General features: G+C 41.4%; 1 protein-coding gene and 1 long non-coding RNA gene across 2 annotated transcripts in view; one reads left to right on the forward strand and one right to left on the reverse strand.

Moving 5' to 3' along the window:
• LOC134292527 (transmembrane protease serine 11C-like) overlaps nucleotides 1-22,537 on the forward strand; it is an 87,308-nt gene that overhangs the window by 815 nt on the left and 63,956 nt on the right. Inside the window, exons 2-3 of the mRNA XM_062957748.1 lie at nucleotides 16,669-16,787; nucleotides 18,191-18,309. Of these exons, the coding sequence (XP_062813818.1) occupies nucleotides 18,199-18,309 (111 nt within the window). The 5' untranslated portion in view covers nucleotides 16,669-16,787; nucleotides 18,191-18,198. The remainder of the gene's footprint in view (nucleotides 1-16,668; nucleotides 16,788-18,190; nucleotides 18,310-22,537) is intronic.
• LOC134292529 (uncharacterized) lies at nucleotides 3,006-9,512 on the reverse strand. The gene is made up of 2 exons (XR_009999773.1): nucleotides 7,033-9,512; nucleotides 3,006-3,167 (listed from the first exon to the last, which is right to left on the reverse strand). It is a non-coding gene; the product is annotated as an uncharacterized LOC134292529 (long non-coding RNA).

Genomic DNA, 22,537 nt, shown 5'->3' on the forward strand with positions numbered 1-22,537 from the left:
GCCATGGATGGAAATAATAAATCGATCACCATAGCTTCTTGATAGGGGGTTGGACTGGATGGCCCATGAGGCCTCTTCCAACTCTCTGATTCTATGTGAGTAAGGTGAGGAAGGCTGGTAGGTTGAAGAAGGAAAAACATATTTGGGGCAGGAGATTGGAACCATTTGGCAGGTAAAAGAGTTGAAAGTACATTTAGGGTCTTATGAAAAAGGCCAGGTGAAGCATCACCTTTCACCTGGCTTTGCCAAGAAAGGAGAGGGGCAGTGGGGTGAATCTGTCACCCCACACATAGCTCCCTCTCGGTGATGCTTTCCCCATCACATGGGGGAAGCATTGCTCTCCTGACAAGGCCCTGTGATGGCTCCATTGGAGCAAACACAACATGGGAAGCCTCCTGTCCAGCTATGCTTTCACTCCAGTTGATGGTTGGGACTCGGCCAGAAGTCATACAACATTGTGTGATGGCTGATGTGGAGCTCTGTCCATTAGATGGGCTGAAAGCATCCTAGGATAATCAATCCCCCAATGGCTTTCCATATTTGCTAGTATTGGGGGCACAAGATCCTTGTGATAGCGAAGAACTGCAAATAAAGAAACTGTTATTATTTTTCCAGAGAGAATACCTCTAGAAATTTCTGGGTCTTCCAACATGACTGTTTATAGAATGCAGCCTTCACAACGAGTGCTATTGGCTTTCTCATTAAGTATAAAACCTTTTTGGTTTTGCAAAATTGTTTGAAGCTCTAGGGGTTGTATAGAAAGAATAAACGTAATTCTTGATAGCCTATAAGATTTCCTCTGTTTGATGCATCCATTTCATCTGATGTTATCAGAGGAGGCTGGGATGCTGAGCATACCCATCCTCAATAGAACATTGGAAAAAAGAGATTGCATATGTTCAGAAGTGACTTACTTACTTACTTAGGCGATCCCTCATAGTTCAAGGATGATGGTCCTCCAGGTGTAGTGTCTTGACGGTGGATGCGTAGATGGCTGTGGAGACCTGTTCTTGACCCGCATGTTCTTCCACAGTGAAGACATCAGTTTCAGACAGAAGGCAGTCCCAGTCAGGGTTGGCTTGACACACCTTCTTCCTCTTGGTGCGTTTCTCCCTTAAGCCCTCCATTTCTGCCTCTTCAAATTCTGCAGCACTGTTGGTAACAGCTGACCTCCAGTTAGAGCGCTCAAGGGCCAGGGCTTCCCAGTTCTCGGTGTCTATGCCACAGTTTTTAAGGCTGACTTTGAGCCCATCTTTAAATCTCTTTTCCTGACCACCAACATTATGCTTCCTGTTCTTGAGTTGGGAGTATAGTAACTGCTTTAGGAGACGGTGATCAGACATTCGGACAACGTGGTCAGTCCAGCGGAGTTGATGGCGTAGGAGCATCTCTTCAATGCTGGTGGTCTTTGTTTCTTCCAGAACGCTGACATTTGTCCACCTGTCTTCCCAAGATATTTGCAAGATTTTTCGGAGGCACCAGTGATGGAATCTTTCCAGGAGTAGACAGTCCATATTTCACAGGCATATAGCACGTTTGGGAGGACAATAGCTTTATAAACAAACACCTTGGTCTCCCAGGAATGTCTTGATCCTCAAACATTCTCTGCTTCATTCAGAGAAATGCTGCACTCACAGAACTCAGGTGGTGTTGTACGTATTTCAGCGTCAATGTTGACTTTTGTGGAGAGGTGGCTGCCAAGGTAGAGGATATGGTCAACATTTTCTAATGTTACACCATTAAGCTGTATTCCTGACATTGCAGATGGATTGGATGGTGCCTGCTGGAAGAGTACTTTGGTTTTCTCGATGTTCAATTAGAGACCGGCTTTTCGTATGCTTCTGCAAAGGTGTTTAGAGTGGCTTGTAGGTCTTCTGAATGCACACAGACTATGTTGTCATCAGCATATTCTATAACAGTTGTTGCTGTGACCTTGGTTTTGGCTTTCAATTTGCTGAGGTTAAATAGCTTGCCATCTATCCGATAGAGGTAATTTCCACTCCGTTGGGAAGCTTCCCATCAACAAGATGAAGTATCATAGCGATGAAGATGGAAAATAAGGTTGGGGCAATAACACATCCCTGTTTGACACCTGATTCCACCTTAAATGGGTCACTTTGGAAGCCATTGCTGTCCAAGACTGTTGCCATCATGTCATCGTGGAGGAGCCACGATGACACAAATTTGTCAGGGCATCCCATTTTTTGGAAGATGTTCCAGAGAGTAGTCTATTTTATCATTGTTTATCTATATATTACTCATTTTAAAGAAAGTCTTTGCAAAAGAACCCCTCTTTTAAAACAACAAGAAGTTCCTAAAAAAGAGAGTGGATTCAGTCTCTACCTGTCAAACTTTGGCATTAATCTTTCTAGCTTTTTATCACTCTTATATGCAAAGCCCTTTTGATTAAAAGTTCACTGTGAAAGCAAAGCAATTCTGCGTCCTTGATAATAGCAGTACAGTAGTAGAGTTTACATAATGAGGCAATGATAGAATCAAATGCTGTCTGTCAAGATAGTAAACTAAAGGAAAAACTTACAGGTCCTTTTTAAAGTGGTTACACTCTGGTTTAGGTAATTAAAATACTTCTAGCTAACGTTATTATGGTGCATATTTCCCTCTGCTGATATGTAGAAAGTGAGGAAATTGTTATTTCTGGGCAAAAGCACTTCCAGAACTGCAAATCATGTACAAGATCTGGATCAAAGGAAACTGTAACACTATCACGAGGTGGGAGTGGATGAATAAATGTATGTATAGCACTGATGAACAAGTTGTGTCTTGGTTGCATGAGACCCAAAGGCCCTTTCTATAGTCTACCACCTCCTGTATTTTTACCCTTCTCTGACACCACATTTATTTTAACCAAAAAAATACCTCATGTCTAATAGGATAGAGACAATGGATGAGAAAAAAAACCCCAATATTTTATACAGTGTTCCCTCACTTATTGCTGGGGTTAGGTTCCAGGAACATCCACAATAAGTGAAAATCCACGAAGTAGGGACACTATATTTATTTTAATAGTTATACATTATTGTAGTAGTTATACACTATTTTAAGTCTTTATTAACCAATCGTGTGTTGATAAATCACCTCCTTCTCCTCCCGTTGCCGCTTGGGCTCCTTTTCTCTTCCTTTGGCTTCTCCTTCCTCCCTTCCTTAGGCTGTAAATTGTAATTTTTTATGATTTATAATAGTCTTTTAGAGTTTATTGAAAAACCGCGAAACAGCGAATCCGCGAAAAGTGAACCGCAAAGTAGTGAGGGAACACTGTATTATGATTTATTGTCACGTTACATTGCATATATTGTAAAAATTAATAAAAATCATTAATAATTAAAATAATTAAAAATCAGATAGCACAAGACGCATTTGAAAATACAGGACAATACCATTTGGATTTTAGCTCTTTCTTGGATGTCTTAAGAGAAAAGAAGGCAGAAAGCTTTTTAAAAAAAATACTGCAAACTGAAAACGATTTGCGAAGCTTTCACTTGTTGCAGTTAGATTGTGAGAAGGAGAACTTCCTGTTCCATTTTGCCCTTAGACTAATTGAAATTGGTTCAAAGACAGGTTTGGTTGCAATTTGCTAGTGTGGTTTCTGGGCAAAAAATAAAGGGCCCTGGGGTAGGGTGGGTGGGAAGGTTACTTCTTTTTTAAAAAAAACATAAACTTTGTGTCTGTAATAGCTGTATTTTCATGGAAAGAAGACTTGAAAACAGATTCTTTATCCAGATTTACCAGAACACTGGAACTTACTTGATCTGCTCTGAGATCTATCTGTTGATAAAAAGCTTGTCTACACGGGCCAAAACCCTTGAATCAGGCCAGACGTCACTCCTAGATGTATAGATGACATCTAGGGACTTCTGTCAATCTAACATAGGATAAAATAGCTTAACCTGATTTTACCCCATCAGCAGAAGTCCAGGAGAGGCCATGGAGCTCTGTCCAGTTGGGCTGATGTTGGGAAAGGTGCCCAAGTGACTCAGAAAGAGGAAGGCACTAATCCCCTCCCACCCCCCATCCTATCTCCAAGTCACATAAGTGCCTTTCCTGACATCGGACCAATTGCCTCCAAAGGTACTGGAGTTGTGGTTTCAAGACCTGGCTATGATCCTCTTGCCGAGAATAACAAATGAGTGAGTTCATTCTATAACCTCTTGTGCAGAAGGTTGGAGACTAGGTTTACTAATCGGCACATTTTCAAAAACTTCTTTTTTGTGGAGGGTGTCACATATCTTCCATTTTGAGCCAGATTCGAGAAACTTAATTCTATGGTAAGAACAGGACAATTTCCAAAAAAATACTCTACCCATGACAGAACATGTGTCTGTGGTGCACCAGCAAAAGGTGGTTTCTCATCATGGTGATATACTTATCAAAACTCTCAGACTGATTATTTTACACTCATCACTATACTCCCACTGCTTTCATCTTGTAATTTAATAAGGTTTTAATAAATATTATTTAATAAAGTTTTATTGTGTTTTAATTTATTTTAGTTAACAATTAACAGCAGTTTAAGGGTAGTGATTAGTGTCTATTGGTGTGTATATTTTTGTGTTTTATCTTTTATTGTTGATTAGCTTGGGTACCTGGTGATGCCTGGGTTATCTGAAAAAGGCATTGTTTGTTTTTGAATGTTAGGTAATATCAGTGTGTTTATGTTATGCTATTTATGTAAATTAATATGGACATTTGTTCAGATTTTATGTCATTATATAATTTTTGTCTGACTCTGTTGGTTTAATTTATTGATGTTAGGTTTAATTCATTGATCTTAGTTTTAATTTGATGTTAGGTTTTAATTTCTGTTTTCATATGTGGGGTTTTCCTGGGATTTTATGTCAATATTTGTCCATTTTATGGAGGCATTGAATGTTTGCCATTGTATGTTGGAATTCGCCCTGAGTCCCCTTGTGGAGATACAAATAAAGTTGTTTATGGTTGTTGTGAGTTTTCCGGGCAGTATGGCCATGTTCCAGAAGTATTCTCTTCTGATGTTTCGCCCACATTATGGCAGGCATCCTCAGAGGTATATGCCTGCCATAGATGTGGGCGAAATGTCAGGAAAGAATACTTCTGGAACATGGCCATACTGCCCAGAAAACAAACAACAGCTCTGTGATTCCGGCCACGAAAGCCTTTGACAACACTAAGTTTATTATTGTTATTATTTCTTTGAAAAAACTCTGTCTTTCCCATTGTTTTTTATGAATGCTCCCATGAGAAAATGCATAAGGATGTGGGTGAATTCCCAGAATTGTGGGGTCAATCCTCTCCAAACTTCACCAGTATTCCCAGTTGGCCATGTTGGGTCTGTGTGCCAGGGGTGGTCCAGATCCTTCACTTGCTGAGTTCAGTGTTTTCTCAATACTGGTGAACTATAGCTCTCTGATGACAATGTCAATCACCCCAAACCCTGCCAGTATGTAAAGATAGCTGTGTTGGGTCTGTGTGCCAAGTTTGGTCCAGAGCTGACGTCGGCTGGGTTCAGTGCTCTCTGGATAAGGGTGAATTACAACTCTCAGAATTCCAGGGTAATCACCCTGAAACCCTGCCAGTATTCACAGTTGGCCATGTTGGGTCTGTGTGCCAAGTTTGGGCCACATTTGACGTTGGCTGGGTTCAGTGTTCTCTGAATAGAGGTTAACTATCACTCCCAGATTTCAAAGTCAACTACCCTTAAAGTCCACCAGTACAAAAAGTTGGCCATGTTGGATCTGTGTGCCAAGTGTGGTCCAGATCCGTCACTTGCTGAGTTCAGTGTTCTCTAAATACAAATTAACTATAACTCTCTGATGCCAAGGTCAATCAACCTAAAGTCCACCAGCATGCAAAGTTGGCAGCATTGGGTCTGTGTGCCAAGTTTGGTCCAGATCCGTCATTTGTAGGGTTCAGAGGGCTCACGGAATACAGGCGAACTATAACTCCCAGAGTTAAAGGTCAAGCACGTCCAAAGTCCACCAGTATTCCCAGTTGGCCATGTTGAATTTGTGTGTCAAGTTTGGTCCAGATCCGTTATCAGATGGGTTCAGTGTTCTCTGAATACAGGTGAACTATAACTCCTGGATGTCAAGGTCAATCATCCCCAAACCCCGCCAGTATGCAAAGTTGAGTGTGTTGGGTCTGTGTGCCAAGTTAGTTCCAGGCCCATCATTGGTGGGGTTCAGAGTGCTCTTAGATTGCAGGTGAACTATACATCCCAGTCCCTACAACTCCTATAAATCATGGTGAATTCTCCCCAAACCTCTCTCTCTAATATGTTCAGTTACTGTGTGCCATATAAAAGAATAGGAAAGGGTTAGAGGAGAGGCAGTGGGCGGGGTTATGCAAATTCCACACCATTGGAGAGAGAAAGGAACCCTGGGATGTGGCTCACTGTAACCTGCAATGTAAGTGGAAAGAAGGTTTTGGTGGCTCCCCAGCACTGTGGGTTAAAGCTGTTTGTGAAGTTCGGAGGCTATCTGTGTAAGCGGACACCCATGCCACATACACACATGCAGATTTTTATTTTTGTTTTGAGTATAGATATGATCAATGGACTAGCCAATAAACAAATCTATCTCTACCCTCCATTTCAGATGACATCAGGGACAAATTGGCCAAGCAATATTAGATCCTGTGCAAGATGGCAAAGGTTATTAGTGAGCAAAAAAGATAAGTTGGGAGAGGCTGCAAAATTAACTTTTGTCTTAGCCTACTGGAAAAGGGAATAATCTGTCCCCGTCCTCTTCTGCTGCTAGGTTAGTTGAATAAAAACCACTTTTGTTTTTGAATTTAGATAGCTGTGCACAAGTGTATAACCAAACCCAGGAATTGCAGTATCTGCACTTAGACTGCCACTGGAAAATTCGTGGTTTTTTTCTTAACCAGTCATCTTTAATGCACTGATGTGCATACCCCTGTCCATTTGGGAGCAGTGCTGGACTGTAGCAGGACACAGGAAATGAAAATAAAGGGGCAGAAAGTGAAAGTTCCCATGGGAATGATGTGGTTTCCTCTCCTAGGAAAATATTTGCTTACCTTCTGGCCAGTTGTGTTTCAGATTTTTAAAAAGTTCTCCAGTGCTAGGGATGTCCTGAAAAGTGCTCCACATTTTCTTGTTCTGTTTTTGGGTCCTGCATGGGATACACTCTGGTCAGCTGCAATGCATTAATTGGCTTATTCTGGACGTTCTGGTGAGTTTTCAAAAATGTGCTGCTTCTGGTTTGATGCACACTGCAGCATGCATTGCAGGTGTGCATTTTGTTCTGCTCTCAAGCTGGCTTCAAACTGCATTGTAGTGTCTATGTAGAAGTGCTATGAGGGTGCTTCCAGACAGCACTAAATCACGGGTTTTAAAAATCCCAGGAAAAAGATCCCAGGACTTCAGAAGAGGTCCACATACAGACCTGTTAGTCCTGGGTTTTCTGCCTCAATTGTCCAGACTTGCTGCCTTGTTCTGAAATTTTGAGGCTCCCAAGATGGCTGCCACGGGACTTCCACCGGAGACCTTGGCAGTTTTTTTTTTATTTAAAAAACTGGTAAGATGCAGATATGTGGAGATTCGGATATGCGGATCGCTGCAAAATTTCAGTTCTCTGTCCTGGCCAGAGAAATGGTGCCCTCCAGACATTTCATGAAGTATCTGCCACACTAACAGACCCAATGGCATAGGGTCACTACTGCTCAAGTCAGCAGTACACAATGAAACAGGAACACATGCTTTCAAGCCAGGAACAGAACTTTGTCATTATTGACACTTTTTAGAGCCTGGCTGCCTGGCCATCTGTCCAGACAGATTTGGTTGTGGACTTTTGGCATCGAACAATAGGGTGCCGTTCCTGGGTTATACATGACTGTTTCTATTAGCCACCTGTATGACCTTGGCTATCAGTATTTACATTTCTCTCCAGTATGTCAATGTCCCAACAGCCAGTACTAAGTTTTTGCCATTTACTAAACTGTACCCATGTTGTCAGCATACACCCAATGAGAAACCAACATGTATAACCCGGCAACATCATCCTATTGTTCCCTAGCACAAGTATACCACAAAACTTGTCTGCACAGATGGCCATACAACAAGGTCTAAGTAATTATAGTAATGGTGGTATTCTGTTCCTGGTTTGAAAGTGTCTGTTCCTGTTTCATTGTGTACTATTTAATGTGAAAATACTTGTTGATCCCCAGGAACTTCATTTTTCTGCCACAAACTTCATTAAACACATGAAGGACAAAGTTCTTCTTCCCAGGATGAAGTTTTTGCCTTCTAGTCAAGTGTCACCTTCTTTTTAGGAACTGACCAATCAGGAACAAATATTTAAAACCCAGGAACAATCCCAGATAAAAAAATCTATGATTTCCAATTGCAGGGACATACAGACATGCGAATATCTGGATATTTGGCTAAAAACCGTGATATTCCTGCAACTAGAAATCTCATGTTTTTTGCCTTTTGTAGCGATTGCTTCTGGGTTTACAGGGAACGGTGTCTGGCCACCCGCCTGGTTGCTGCGGGAGCTCCTGGGATAAAGGTACGGTAGAGTCTCATTTATCCAACATTCACTTATCCAACGTTCTGGATTATCCAACACATTTTTGTAGTCAATGTTTTCAATACATTGTGATATTTTGGTGCTAAATTCATAAATACAGTAATTACTATGTAGCATTACTGCATATTGAACTACTTTTTCTGTCAAATTTGTTGTATAACATGATGGTTTGGTGCTTAATTTGTAAAACCATAACCTAATTTGGTGTTTAATAGGCTTCTCCTTAATCTCTCCTTATTATCCAACACATTCGCTTATTCAAAGTTCTGCCGGCCCGTTTATGTTGGATAAGTGAGACTCTACTGTACTATCAGGACGGGCCCTGAGGATAAAAAGGGACAGTGGAAGGAAGAAACTGAGACATTTTTAATGCAGCTGAAAAAGTGAGGTGACAGAGTATTAATTAGTATTGCCTTTGCCAAATTGGGTGGATGGTGTGGGATTATATCTGCCTAAAAGTTTTAACTTCAGGCCAGAGAGAGAATTCATCTGCTGAAGTCCTGCTTACTAGACAGTTGAAAGCATCACTCCCTAAGACATATAAGTAGCTGGCAATTGGGAAGCATACAGATGATGACAGGAATTAACCTGACACAGCAATTTGCTTGAGGGGATTTCTTTCTCTGTCTCTCTTTCAAAAAAGAGACCCAAAGGCAACTTACGGAGAAAAGAAGATAATTGCAATTCAGCCAGCATTTAGGGGTTGGAGGCCAGATGTGTGAAGGGAAAATGCACTTGACAATTAATACTGTAGCATTCTCCCAGCAAATGGGTGTTGCAGGTAAGCAGCATGACTTGAATCAATTTGGTATTTAGTGGGTGGGAGAAAGAAAATGACTGCAAATTGCTGCACCAGCTCCAGGTTGTACAGCAGGAAAGGTAGCTAAGAGAAGGATGTAAAATTCAGCTGGCCCCCACACCCTTCCTCAGCTTGCCTCACGTCATTTCAAATGCTTGCTTAAAATCATATGACTTGTGATTCTGGATTTTGTCTGGTTGTTCTCAGCCCCCCCCCCCCCGCCCAATCCCTCATTAGAGGCCAAACTGGTTGAAATTTCTTACAGTTGAAGTCCAAAATATCTGAAGAATGAAAGGCTGAAGCCCGCAGATGTAGTCTTTATGATCTGGAAATGAAGCAGGGGAGAAATGCAATAGTCATATTTATTATGCTCCAAATCCAAAAGCCAAAGAGGCCTGGGCTGTGGCGCAAGCTGGTGAGCAGCCAGCTGCAGCCAGCTGAGACCAATCACTCTGACCAAGAGGTCATGAGTTCGAAGCCAGCTCGAAGCCTGTGTTTGTCTTTGTCTTTGTTCTATGTCAAGGCATTGAATGTTTGCCTTATATATGTAATGTGATCCGCCCTGAGTCCCCTTCGAAGGTGAGAAGGGCAGAATATAAATACTGTAAATAAATAAATAAATAAATTTAGCACAACCGAGGGACCATTTTCACCTGATGTTTTGACAGAAACGCTCTAAAATTATTACTAGGTAGCCTGCTACTTGAACTTTTCTTCAGCAAATCTCTACCAGGGATATTGATTGGATCCTGCTTTTTAAAATAAAACACTTTAAAAGTAAACAAAAAAAAAACTAAAACCAAAATATATTTCAAAATATTATTTGGAGAAAGGGAGAAAAAGCTGTTGCATCTTTTAAAGAGAAAAGAACAGTTCATCCATATTGGTTTATGTTTCTCATGCTGTGCCCTTAATGAATACGAATATATAAGCATTCAGTTCAATATGCCAAAATGATTTAAACCACACACAGTGGAATAACGAGCCAAGTTTTCTGTAGGTACAGATTACCTTCTAAGAGCCTTATGAACATGAGACAGTCCCTTGCTTAAATTAATTATTTGTAATTGACAGGTAAATTATATTCATTATTCTGATTGTGCTGCTTATGTTGCTAATGCTCTTGTGAGCTATATCTGTGTTTGATTTGGTAACAAGACCTGGTGTGGTTTTGCAAAGGAGGGTAGTGCTATATAATAAATTACAAATGCACAGCTGTGGAATGGTTAGACTGAAAAACTGGAGGAGGAAAGCAGTGTTTAACAAGGGGTGTGTGTGATTTGGAAGTACAACTTGTCAAAGTCATTGGAGTGTTTTCAGTGAGGTTGCCAGGTGTCCTTTACTGTAAAGGGATGTATTCTATTTAAGGGCCAGAAAACCTGTCCCATATAAAGAGGATGCCAAAACCCTGTATTCTCAGATACTGGCCATACGTGTGACCCTCAAATTGTGCACCAGATTTTGGAGTGGTCTGTTGTGAACATGCCTAGTGCCTATTATTTGCATTCCAGACCAAGCAGTGCACTTGGTTGAGCAAGAGCAAAATTTCTCCCATCCAGGTTTCCAGAAGTTGGCTATTCCTATAAGAATCGGGGTCTTGCAGAAGCCAAGAAATCTCATGAGAGGCCCCACTTCACACGTCCTGTCCTGTTCTGACTGTCCCTTATTGCCAACAAACCTAGTTTCCACATTAATTAGAGAGATAGAACACAAATACTGTATATACTCGAGTATAAGCCGGCCTGAATATAAGCCAAGGCACCTAATTTTACCACAAAAAAAACTGGGATAATTTATTGACCTGAGTATAAGCCGAGGGTGGGAAATGAAGCAGCTACTGGCAAATTTCAAAATAAAAATAGATACCAATAAAATTACATTAATCAAGGCATCAATAATGTATATATATGGATACAGATAGACAGATACATGGATCTATATGATAGGATTTGCAAGGACCTGCAAACCTATGAGGGGAAAATTAATATATATAATTAATGTATATAGATAGATACAGATATATGAGTACATAGGATTGCAAATTAATGCAGGGGGTTAATGCCTATATATCTGTAGGAGAGTTTAACAAATATTTCAGGGGAAAATGCTTTTATAAGATTAATGGATATATATTTTTCTTCTTCCTGACTGGCAAGGGCATCTTTTCAAAACATTTCCTTGGTTAAGAGTGAGGGAGGCTTTGGAAAACACACTGATAAGGGAGAGTAAGAGAGAAATATATCATATATTGCAAGCAATGGCCTCCAGGTTCTGTTGCCTGGTCTTGACCTTGACCCCATTATAAGCCAAGAGAGGCTTTTTCAACTCCAAAAAAAGGGCTGAAAAACTCGACTTATCTTCGAGTATATACGGTAATTTAGGCGAACCACTCTGTAGAATTAAATATAAAAAGCTGAATTTAAAACCAGAGGAAATATTATATATTCCAAAAACTAGATAAGACAGATAGTGATGGTTAAACTGCAGGAACTTCATTAAATACGTCTTTTCCGAAGGTTGCGTGACATTTGCCACACCATGTTATGCAATAACAATGGGTCTGCCCTCAACTATGCATGGTGAAAAGGAACATTTGCCAACCTGTGATTTTAAAACAAACAAATAAACAAACTAGTCAGTGAGTAGTGCCCATCATGAATGACTGATTTGTCAGGAAGGGTGGAACCTGTTGAGATTTTAGTGGGTCAGAGCCACTTGATTTGCTCCACAGGTTAGGCTATGCAAAAATATTCCTTAATTTGACCTTTGCTCAAAATACCTGATAGTGAACCAAAGCCTTAAAGTATGAAATGGGTTCATGCAGGCATGTAGCTGGGGGGGACTCGAGGGGCTTCAGCCCCCCCTCCCAAATTCTCAGGATGGTCCGCGAGAAGGCCTTACATTTATTATTTGAACTGTTATGTTTATGATGATCTGGATGATCTGATCACCATGCTCATTATATCCTATATCCTATATGCATGGGGTTATTAGGATAACAATACAAAAGGTTTGCTAGGGTAGATCCTCTCTCATTCAGACTCAGCCCCCCCCCCCCCCCCCCCCCGAATCAAAATCCTGGCTACGGGCCTGGGTTCATGAAAAGACGTTGACTCTGGGCAACTCTAACTGCAGCCTTATTGTGGACACTCTCCCCAATTTCGTAGTTACATGGTGGTAGCAATGTAAGGTTAGTAGACTGATGTTGGTCTGGTAGGTCACATATCGTGCAGACCTGAACTAGGTTCTTTTTAATTAATATTAATCCTCACAAAGAATATATGATGCTGCTGCAATTCATCATTTTCTATTCTGACTAGGAGTCAGAGCTTTAAGATGAGGTCTCTTGCCAGTGTTGTTACTTGATGCGTTTTGTCATTGGAGTCGATCCTAGAGATGTGTGTGGTATTTGTCCTATTTGTTTCATTCGTGTTTCCATATCGTATCATCCATTTGGACGGCACGAAACGGAAAGACCCCCAAAAAAACAAAAACTGACTTGAAACGAAAGGCAGGTGGGGGCTGATATGGGCTCCAAGCCTGCCTTTCGGAACAATCGGCTGTAGGCCCTGCGAGGCCCAGGTGTGTAGGCCCAAAGGCTTTACCCATAGGCCCAAAGCTTATGGGTGTAGGCTTTGGGCCTCGCAGGGCCTACAGTTGATTGCTGAGTAAGGGCTGCTCCTTACTTGGCTATCGTCTGTAGGCCCTGCTAGGCATGGACCAATGCTTATGCACTCAAGCCTATGGGTGCAGGCTTTGGGCCTATGTGCACAGGCCTGGCTGGGGGGAGGGGAGGTTGGGGGTGGCTGGGTCATCCTGCGCCTCCCCCCTCTCCCATTGCCCGGCTCCTTACCAGGCATATGAGTGGCACTGGCTGGTGCTGTGGCCTTGGCCGGCGCCTCCCGCCCCCAAAAAGCAAAACAAAACAAAAACAAAACAAATGTCTGACCTCCCAATTTCAGAAAGTCAGACGAAAACGGATCAGGGCCTCACTGAAAGCCTTATGCTGGTAGGACTGCTGACTGACCGGTCAGCGGTTTGAATCCAGGGACAGCGGGATGAGCTCCAGCTGTCAGCTCCAGTTCCCCATCTGGGGACATGGTGGGCAGAAGCCTGCCACAGGATGTTAAAACATCAAACAACCGGGCTTCCCCTGGGCAATGTCCTTACAGACGGCCAATTCTCTCATACCAGAAGCGACTTGCAGTTTCTCAAGTCGCTCCTGACACAAAAAAATGTTTTGCACAACAAATAAAATATATCCATTGTGCATGGGAATTTGTTCGTTTTTTACAGACTATAGTCCGTCCCCCCACCCAACAGTCTGAGGGACTGTGAACTAACCCTTTGTTTAAAAAGTTTGAGATCCCCTGTTCTAGATCTTCTGGCACAACTGCATGGTGTTCTTGGGCTGCGAGTCCTTCAATTCAATAGGGTTCAGTAATAACCAAAGTTTTGCATACCCATGTGAGGTCCTGCAATGTATCCCTCACAACTATGGAGGACATATGCATACCTTTTGGTCATCAACATACTGTGTGCTAAAGATGTATATATTATATTTTTTACATTTATTGTTGTCTGTCTTTGACACATTTGTGGCATGTCTTCATATGTGCATAAATAGATCTTATCAGCAAATAAACATCCAATTCCCCATCACCCCTTGTATCTGTAATATACATAGAACTATGAAATACAGTAGAGTCTCACTTATCCAAGCTAAACGGGCTTGCAGAAGCTTGGATAAGCAAATATCTTGGATAATAAGGAGGTATTAAGGAAAAGCCTATTAAACATCAAATTAGGTTATGATTTTACAAATTAAGCACCAAAACATCATGTTTTATAACAAATTTGACAGAAAAAGCAGTTTAATATGCAGTAATGTTATGTTGTAATTACTGTATTTACAAATTTAGCACCAAAATATCACAATATATTAAAAACATTGACTACAAAAATGGCTTGGATAATCCAGAAACTTGGATAAGCGAGGCTTGGATAAGTGAGACTCTACTGTAGAGCACTAAATATATTTCTGTGAAGGGCAGCACCAACAACATAGTTCTCAAGCACAGTATCGATCTCTGTTTAACTCTCTTCATTTGACTAAAAGTAATATTTGTATCACAAATTTGGAAACATTTCTAAATGAAAGTATATCCTCTGATCTTGAAGGTATTCAAAACCTAATACCTTTTAAAGTTTGGATCTGATAGATATTCATTAGAAACCCACAAGAAGCTAATTTCACTCAAATTTTGAAGTACAAGCTATAACATTTTCGATAATAATATAATAATAATAAAACTTTATTTATACCCCGCCACCATCTCCCCAATGGAGACTCGGGGCGGCTTACATGGGGCCATGCCCGGGACATTTTCATCTGAAGGCTGTTGCCAAATTAAACAGATCTGTGTCTTCAGAAGTATTTACATCCTTTCAATTCAGTAGCAAAATAAATAGGATTATATCCTGGAGGACTATTTCTTTTATTAATTTTCTTTTTGTTGTTATTACAACTAGTCATAAATCTGTTTGCACTACCTATGGTGCCTCTGCATTGTAGAATTAATGCATTTGATCCCATTTTAATTGCTATGGCTCAATGTTATGGAATTATGGGAGTTGCAGTTTTGCAAGGTCTTTAGCCTTCTCTGCCAAGTTACCTAACATAGGATGCCTGTATTAAGGCAGTTTAACTTTAACTATGGTGGTTATTTTATAGCATGGAGCTCAATCATTAATCAGAGTGAATATGGCAGACAAGAAAACATGGGAAGCCATGAAGGAACTGAACAAGATCCTAAAATGTAAAGATATATTCTCAAGTACTAAAGTTAGACTGACCCATGCCATCACATTACCCATTTCTATGTACTGGGCAGTAAAAAAAATGATGAGAAGAAAATCAACCCATTTTGGAGAACAGTTCTGTGGGCTGCTAAAAGACAAATAAATCTCACCTAGAATAAATCAGAACTACAGTGATACCTGTAGCTTAATTTGTTCCTTGACCGAGTTCTTAACTCAAAATGCTCATATCTCAAAGCAAAGTTTTCAATTGAAATGCTATTAATCCGTTCTGGCCCCCTAAAAATGACCCCATTTTTTGTTATGTGTTTTTAAATAAGAAAATGTACTTTATAAATAATAAATGTATAAAAGCAAATTCACATGGAACGATAAGAAAAAAAATTAACTTTAAAATGGTAGAAGCACAAAGTTGTGGCATAATGGTAGAAACACAAAGCACAAAGTGAAGGGATAGAAGCATCATTTTCTTCAGACTGTACTCAGTCCAGCCTCCTTTCTCTCTTTCCCTCTCTCTCTTCACGGAACTAAACATACCAAGAATAAAAACAATACAAAATCAACTAACCCATAGTTCCTCAATGTGGATAAGAGCAAAGTGGACAGCAATATCCCCAAGTGAATAAGAGCACGAAGCATGGAGCATGATGCACAAAGGCTGTTCCCTTGAAGCCCTAAAGCCCTGTATTCTCACGTTAGGTCTTAACTCAAAATGTTGCTCTCATGTCAAAGCCAAACTCAGGTCGAGCGACAGCTCTTAACTCAAAATCCTCTTATGTTGGCATGCTCATAAGTAGAGGTTCTACTGTACTTTCCCCTAGCAGCCAAGATAAGTAAGCAGAAACTATCTTAGGGGTTCTCAAACTTTTTGAGCCGCTGAGCCTTCTTGGAGCAAAAGTATTGCGTAGAGCTGCAATAAATGTTTATATATTATATTATATATAATGTATAGATATCAGGCATGGGAAAACTTTTTGACACATTGTATTTTAAAATTTGACAGATGGGCTGGGCCAGTGGCAGTTAGATGGAGAGTTTTTGTGTGGACTAATTGGAAAAATATGAACAAATTCCTATGCATATTGCACATATCTAGTGCAAAAAAAGAAAAGAAAAGAAAGAAAGAACAATATCATATTTAAAATGGAGAACAATGTAAAACAAAAACTTAACAATATTTCAGCGGAAGACAACAGGGATCATTCAGTCCCACCCCTTTCTGCACCTCCTGAGTGGTGGAAGGGAAACGGTTTTGGAAGTAAGTATGTTTCATGGAGCCCCAGGCGCTCTGCAGAGCATACTTTGAGAACCGCTCCTCTAGATTATCAATCAAGTTTAACTTCTATTTTAACTCTGTATCTTGTATGTCTTTAAATAGTTTTATCTGTTGTTTTAATGATGTTAATGTTTGAGGCTGGCATGGCTAACTTGTTGTTTTATTTAGGACAGCAATAAAATGGAGAAGAGCAGGTTTTGACGATTTTGCTGTCTTGACTTTTTCAGATCACAACTGTCACCCAGAAGAGCAAGATGCTTTGAACCATGGAAGATTGCACTAATCGTCTTGGCCATTGTTTTTGTAGCAGCAATCATCGGCTTCCTAATTTTTTATTTGCAAAATGGTAAATATTATTTACTTCTTGGGAGGAGAGCAATGACCAATCTCGATAAAATAGTGAAGAGACATCTCATTGGCAACAAAGGTTTGCATAATTAAAGCAATGGTATTTCCCGTAGTAACCTATGGATGTGAGAGCTGGACCATAAGGAAGGCTGAGCGAAGGAAGATAGATGCTATTGAACCATGGTATTGGAGGAAAGTTCTGAGAATGCCTTGGACAAAGAAGATCAAACTAGTCCATACTCCAGGAAATAATGCCCGACTGCTCTCTGGAGGAAGGGATATTAGAGGCAAAGATTAAGTACTTTGGCCATATAATGAGAAAACAGGAAAGCTTGGAAAAGATAATGATGCTGGGGAAAATGGAAGGAAAAAGGAAGAGGGACCAACCAAGGGCAAAATGGATGAATGTTATCCTTGAAGTGATTGGTTTGTTGTTGAAGGAACTGGGGGTGGTGACGGCTGCTCTCCCCTGAATATATGCAAGACTGTCAATATTTTTCTTGATCTATTGAGCCCAGACTTGAACACTGTTTTTCGGGGGAGGCTGCTTAAAGCTAAATCGTGAGGCTATTGCTAGCCCTGATCTGAATGCTCTACTTCTGCTGTTACAACCTAGAAGAAAATTGGCTTTTGTGGCCACCACATCACATATTTATTATGGCTCAAGAATTCACAGATTAGAATACAAGAGATACTTTGGAATTGTGTGCCCTGAAATTGCTTTTATTGTTCAGGAATTGCCTGTCCTGGAGTAAATAGCAAGTTTTTCAAAATTACGAAAATGTGTTGTCAGAAAACAATGTGACAGCATCGGCAGACATAACTAGAGTAATATTGAAGGAAGTCACTGGTACTGGACATTCATTTCATATTCTAGAGTTTAAAGCCACAATATCTGGAAATAAGTCTCACTGAACTCAACTGGATATCTAAAAAAAATTTATAGGATTGTATTCTAATTCATTCCAAAAGTTGGTCAAAAATTGAATTTCCCCAGAAAATTGTTTTCCTTTTTATATCAAAATTAAGCTGATAGAAGGGGTGGGGGAACCTCAATATTTCTCCACCTTTACTTTACCATGTTCAGATGCTTCAACCCATTTTTCGGCAGCCCAAGACTGATACTAGAAGTGATCTTCTATCTTAATGCAACCAAATGTAATGGGATAAGATGGAGAAGGAAGTAGTAAAGATCTCAATAGCACAGGTAACCCATCTGCCTTGGAGGCAAAATGATTCATTCAATAAAATACAAATATGTATCACATTTGGTTATCAGATCCCCTTGTATGATAAGAGTGCAGGATGTCTGGTCACTTATTATTCCTTTGTTGCCCTAGGAAATATGTAATGCTGATATAACATAAAACGAAAAGTTGCATTTTTTTCTTTCTTTTACAGATCAAAGGATGTTCTACTACAGTGGCAACTTCAAAATCAGTGGTGTCCAATATAATAATGATTTGTCACGACAGTCCTCAGATGACTTCAGGGATGCAGGAATTTGGATTGAAAAACTGGTAAGCCTTCAAGAACCAGAAATGACATTTTTCTTTTCTTTTCCTCAGTAACTGCTTCTAATGCTATTTGGATGATGCTGATATATGTCACGAACCTCGGTTTGTGTGGAAAATGTGATCAAGCAATAATTGTCAGGCCGGGGTAAAGTCTAGAGCTCTTTTTATTAATTATCGATTTGTTTGTATGGGGGAATTTTAAAATGATATATTTGGAATACTTATAGCAAAAGATTGTGATGGTTCACTTGTGCCTGCAAATTTGCTTTCAAAATAACCTGTGGTCTGATGTCATCCCAAAACTCATTTAAATCCTGAAAGAAAATATTAGATATATTATCAATGTGATTAAATCAGTAATGGCTTGAGCAGGAAGCTTGAAGTTTTAATCTATACAGAATGAATTCTTTTGGGAGCATTACAGGAAGGAATACTTCCACTTGCCAAACTTCTCCTGTGAAACACTAAGTGTAAATAATACTTTTGACTTTGTAATCATGACAGAGATATGCAGGAATGGCAGCATTCTTGCCAGAAATGCATAACATAGCAGTACCAATCAGCTTCCATAACCTTACTGGAAAATCTGGAAAGCATGGTTCTAAGGTGGAGCAGAGAGGAGAAGGAGCCAATGATGAAAATTTCCAGTTTCCTAATCATTAGCCATCTCTAAGGATAACAATGCCAGTTTCATCACCTTCCGAGCACTGAAGCTGGTACTTTCTTGGGGCATATCACCCATAGGTGCCAACAAAAATCAGTATTAGAGCAGAACAAGCAGCATTCTGGATAGGGATGGGTGGGTAAATCCTGTAAATTTTGTAGTTCTTCTCCCTCTTTGAGGCCAGGACTGAGAAGAATGTCTGAGAAAAAATGTGTGTGTGTAACCCCAGGTAACACATGCATATATCACTAGCAGTTCTACACTGTAGGATTAGTGCAGTTTGATGTCACTTTAACTTTCATGATTCAAGGCTATGGCATCATGTGAGTTGTAGTTTTACCAGACTGCCAAAGAGTGCTGGTGATACATAAATCTACATCTCCCAGGCTTCCACAGCATTGAGCCATAGCTGTTAAAGTGTATTAATTCTACAGTATAGATGCACTCCAGGAGCCAAGTTTTTTTTAATGAATTAATAACCTTGCTATGGAGATCACATCAGTCATTATGAAGACTTGCTGATCTCAGTAGATCTACTGTAATTATGACTAAATCAGAGATAAGTACATTTTGTTCCTATGATCCTGGGTCAATTTGTCCAGTGCAAACAACAGGAAGGAACTGAATTATGTTGTCTTTGCTTTCAGACAGGATTCAGTTGATGATCTGATACGTAAATTACAGTAAATAACCCAAGATAATTAATTTTACAGTAATGTGTAATCCATTAAAGGAAGACATTTAAACAGGAGTTAGTTGAAATTCAGATTAAAGTACAAAGTCAAATACATTGAGTGGGAGGGGGCTAGAAGAAAAGTCTTGCATATATTACATGATACTGTGTTCTGAGTTAGGCTCCTTCTACACAGCTGAATAAAATCCCACATTTTCTGCTTTTGATTGTAATATATGGCAATGTGGACTCAGATAACCCAGTTCAAAACAGATATTGTGGGATTTTCTGCCTTGATATTCTGGATTATATGGCTGTGTGAAAGGGCCCTTAGTTTTCACTATCAATAAAGAATTCTCTGACTGGTGAAAAATGAAACACTATATTGGAAAACATATGTTATCATGAATGTACTGGCCCTACTGTGTTGCTGGCATTGATATGGACAGGTTGCTTACCTGTAACCATGTTTCTTCGAGTGTACTCTGTGAATTCACACTAATGGAGAGGCTGCGCCTGCGCAGGTTCCAACGGAAAACTCTTCCCAAGCTGAAGTTTAAATTTTGGCGGTAGCCACGCCCCTCCGTCCCGGAGGGCATAAAAGGCAGCCCTCGGCGTCTCCTCCCCAGTTCCTACGCCGCTAAGGCAACGAGAAAGGAAGAGGGTTTGCCAGAGGGGAAGGAAGGGCGGGCTTGTGTGAATTCACAGAGTACACTCGAAGAAACATGGTTACAGGTAAGCAACCTGTCCTTTTTCTTCGTGTACTCTGTGAATGCACACTAATGGAGACTAGCAAGCTTAGGTCTCGGAGGCGGGCTAAGCAAACCCTGACAACGAGAAAATGTCCAAACATATGTTTATTAAACATCAAAACATGGTCCGAGGACCCATCAAAATATTGCATTAACACAAGCCAAACACCGAGAGCAACCCGGTAAGGCATGATATAACCATTTAAGAGCACATGTGTAAGTAGGAACATCATTCCCCCAAGGGGGGAAGGCAGTTGCAAATAAGGCACAAATTGTCAAAGAGAACAGTGCAAACATGTACCGAACAGGAAAATCGACAAAGAGTCACATGAGAAAACATCCACAGAGAAGTCATAAATGCATAAGGTTTAGGACAAGCATGAAGATAAAACTGCCCTAGCAAAGGCTGAATCCTTTAAAGTTTTTTGGTCTACCCTATAGTGAGACACAAATGTAAGGGGGTTGGACCAGATCGCTGCCCTGCAAATGGAGTCCAGGGGGATGCCCCTTAGGAAGGCGGTCGACGTGGAGAGACCTCTCGTCGAACGCGGGCGAACCGACGGAGGGGGAGGTCGTTTGGCTAGTTCATAGGCCAGTTCAATGGCCTGAGCGATCCAATGGGACAGTCTTTGCGAAGAGATAGGATTGCCCAGTTTATCTGGAGCATGGGCCACAAAAAGTTTTGGGGTCTTTCGAATGTCCTTAGTACGGTCCCGGTAGAAAAGAAGTGCTCTACGCACATCAAGGAGGTGCAGTCTCCGCTCAAGGGGAGACGAGGGGTCCGGGAAGAAGGCGGGAAGGACAATGTCCTGGTTAAGGTGAAAGGCCGAGACCACCTTGGGAAGGAAGGTGATGTCCGGACGGAGAACGGCGCGGTCATGATGAAAACGGAGGTAAGGTTCATCAACCCGAAGGGCCGCCAGCTCCGAGGGTCTGCGCGCTGAGGTTATGGCCACCAGGAAGGCAACTTTCCAAGAAAGGAGACGTAGGTCGGTCGAAGCCAATGGTTCAAAAGGCGAGGCAGTGAGCTGGGAAAGCACGAGCTCGAGGTTCCACCCCGGAGTAGGAGGTTGAGACGGTGGGCAGATGTTGTTGTACCCTTTCAAGAAGGTTTTGACAAGGTGATCGGAGAACAACGACGGTCTACCATGTTGTTGAAAACACCAGGATAGAGCGGCCAAGTAAGATTTCATAGAAGCAAGAGAAAGTTTTTGGTCTACCAGAGACATAAGGAAGTCCAGCACAATCGGTACCGAGGTTGGGAAGGCAGTAATTCCCCGGGAGCGAAGAAAGGAACGAAAGCGAGAGACTTTATAAGTGTAGGCTCTGGTTGTAGCCGGCTTGTGAGCTGCGCGGAGGACCTCCTGTAGGTTCTGTGGGAGGGAGGTCAGGCGAGAATCCTCCAAGCAGTGAGATGTAGAGAGGGGAGATCCGGGTGCAGGATCTGGCCGTTCTCCCTGGACAAGAGATGAGGTAGAAGGGGCAGAGTGAAGAAGGTCGCTCTGGAGAGATGAAGAAGAGCCGGGAACCAAGGTTGACGAGGCCAGGCTGGAGCTATCAGGATCGCCGACGTCGGTACCGACCGGAGTTTCTGTAGGACCTTTGGTATGAGAGGAAAAGGCGGAAAGAGGTAGATCGGTTCCGCCGACCAGTCCAGAAGGAAGGCGTCTCCCAGGCAGCCTGGAGAGGAGGACGGGGGAAGTCTTGCCCCGTATCGAGGCAGCTGAGCATTCTGGGGAGAAGCGAAAAGGTCTAGAGTGGGGAAGCCCCATCTGCGAAAAAGAGAAAGAGTCTCGGGGTCGAGCATCCACTCGTGGGAGGAGGTCGTCATCCTGCTGAGGGCGTCTGCCAAGTTGTTCTGGATCCCGGGAAGGTGAATCGCCGAGATTTGGATGTTGCGGGCTATGCACCAATACCACAGCTGGGAGGAGAGGAGCATCAGCTTCCTTGAACCCGTGCCGCCCTGTTTGTTGATGTAGAAGACTGCTACTGTGTTGTCTGATTGGACGAGGACAGATCTTTGGGAGATCAGGCGGGAGAAGGCTTTCAGAGCCTTGAAGATAGCAAGGAGTTCCAGAAAGTTTATGTGATTTGCCTTCTCGGAGGGAGACCAGAGGCCTCGAACAGTGAGACCGTTCATGT

This window comes from Anolis carolinensis, chromosome 6, assembly GCF_035594765.1.
Source record: "Anolis carolinensis isolate JA03-04 chromosome 6, rAnoCar3.1.pri, whole genome shotgun sequence".
Taxonomy (NCBI): domain Eukaryota; kingdom Metazoa; phylum Chordata; class Lepidosauria; order Squamata; family Dactyloidae; genus Anolis; species Anolis carolinensis.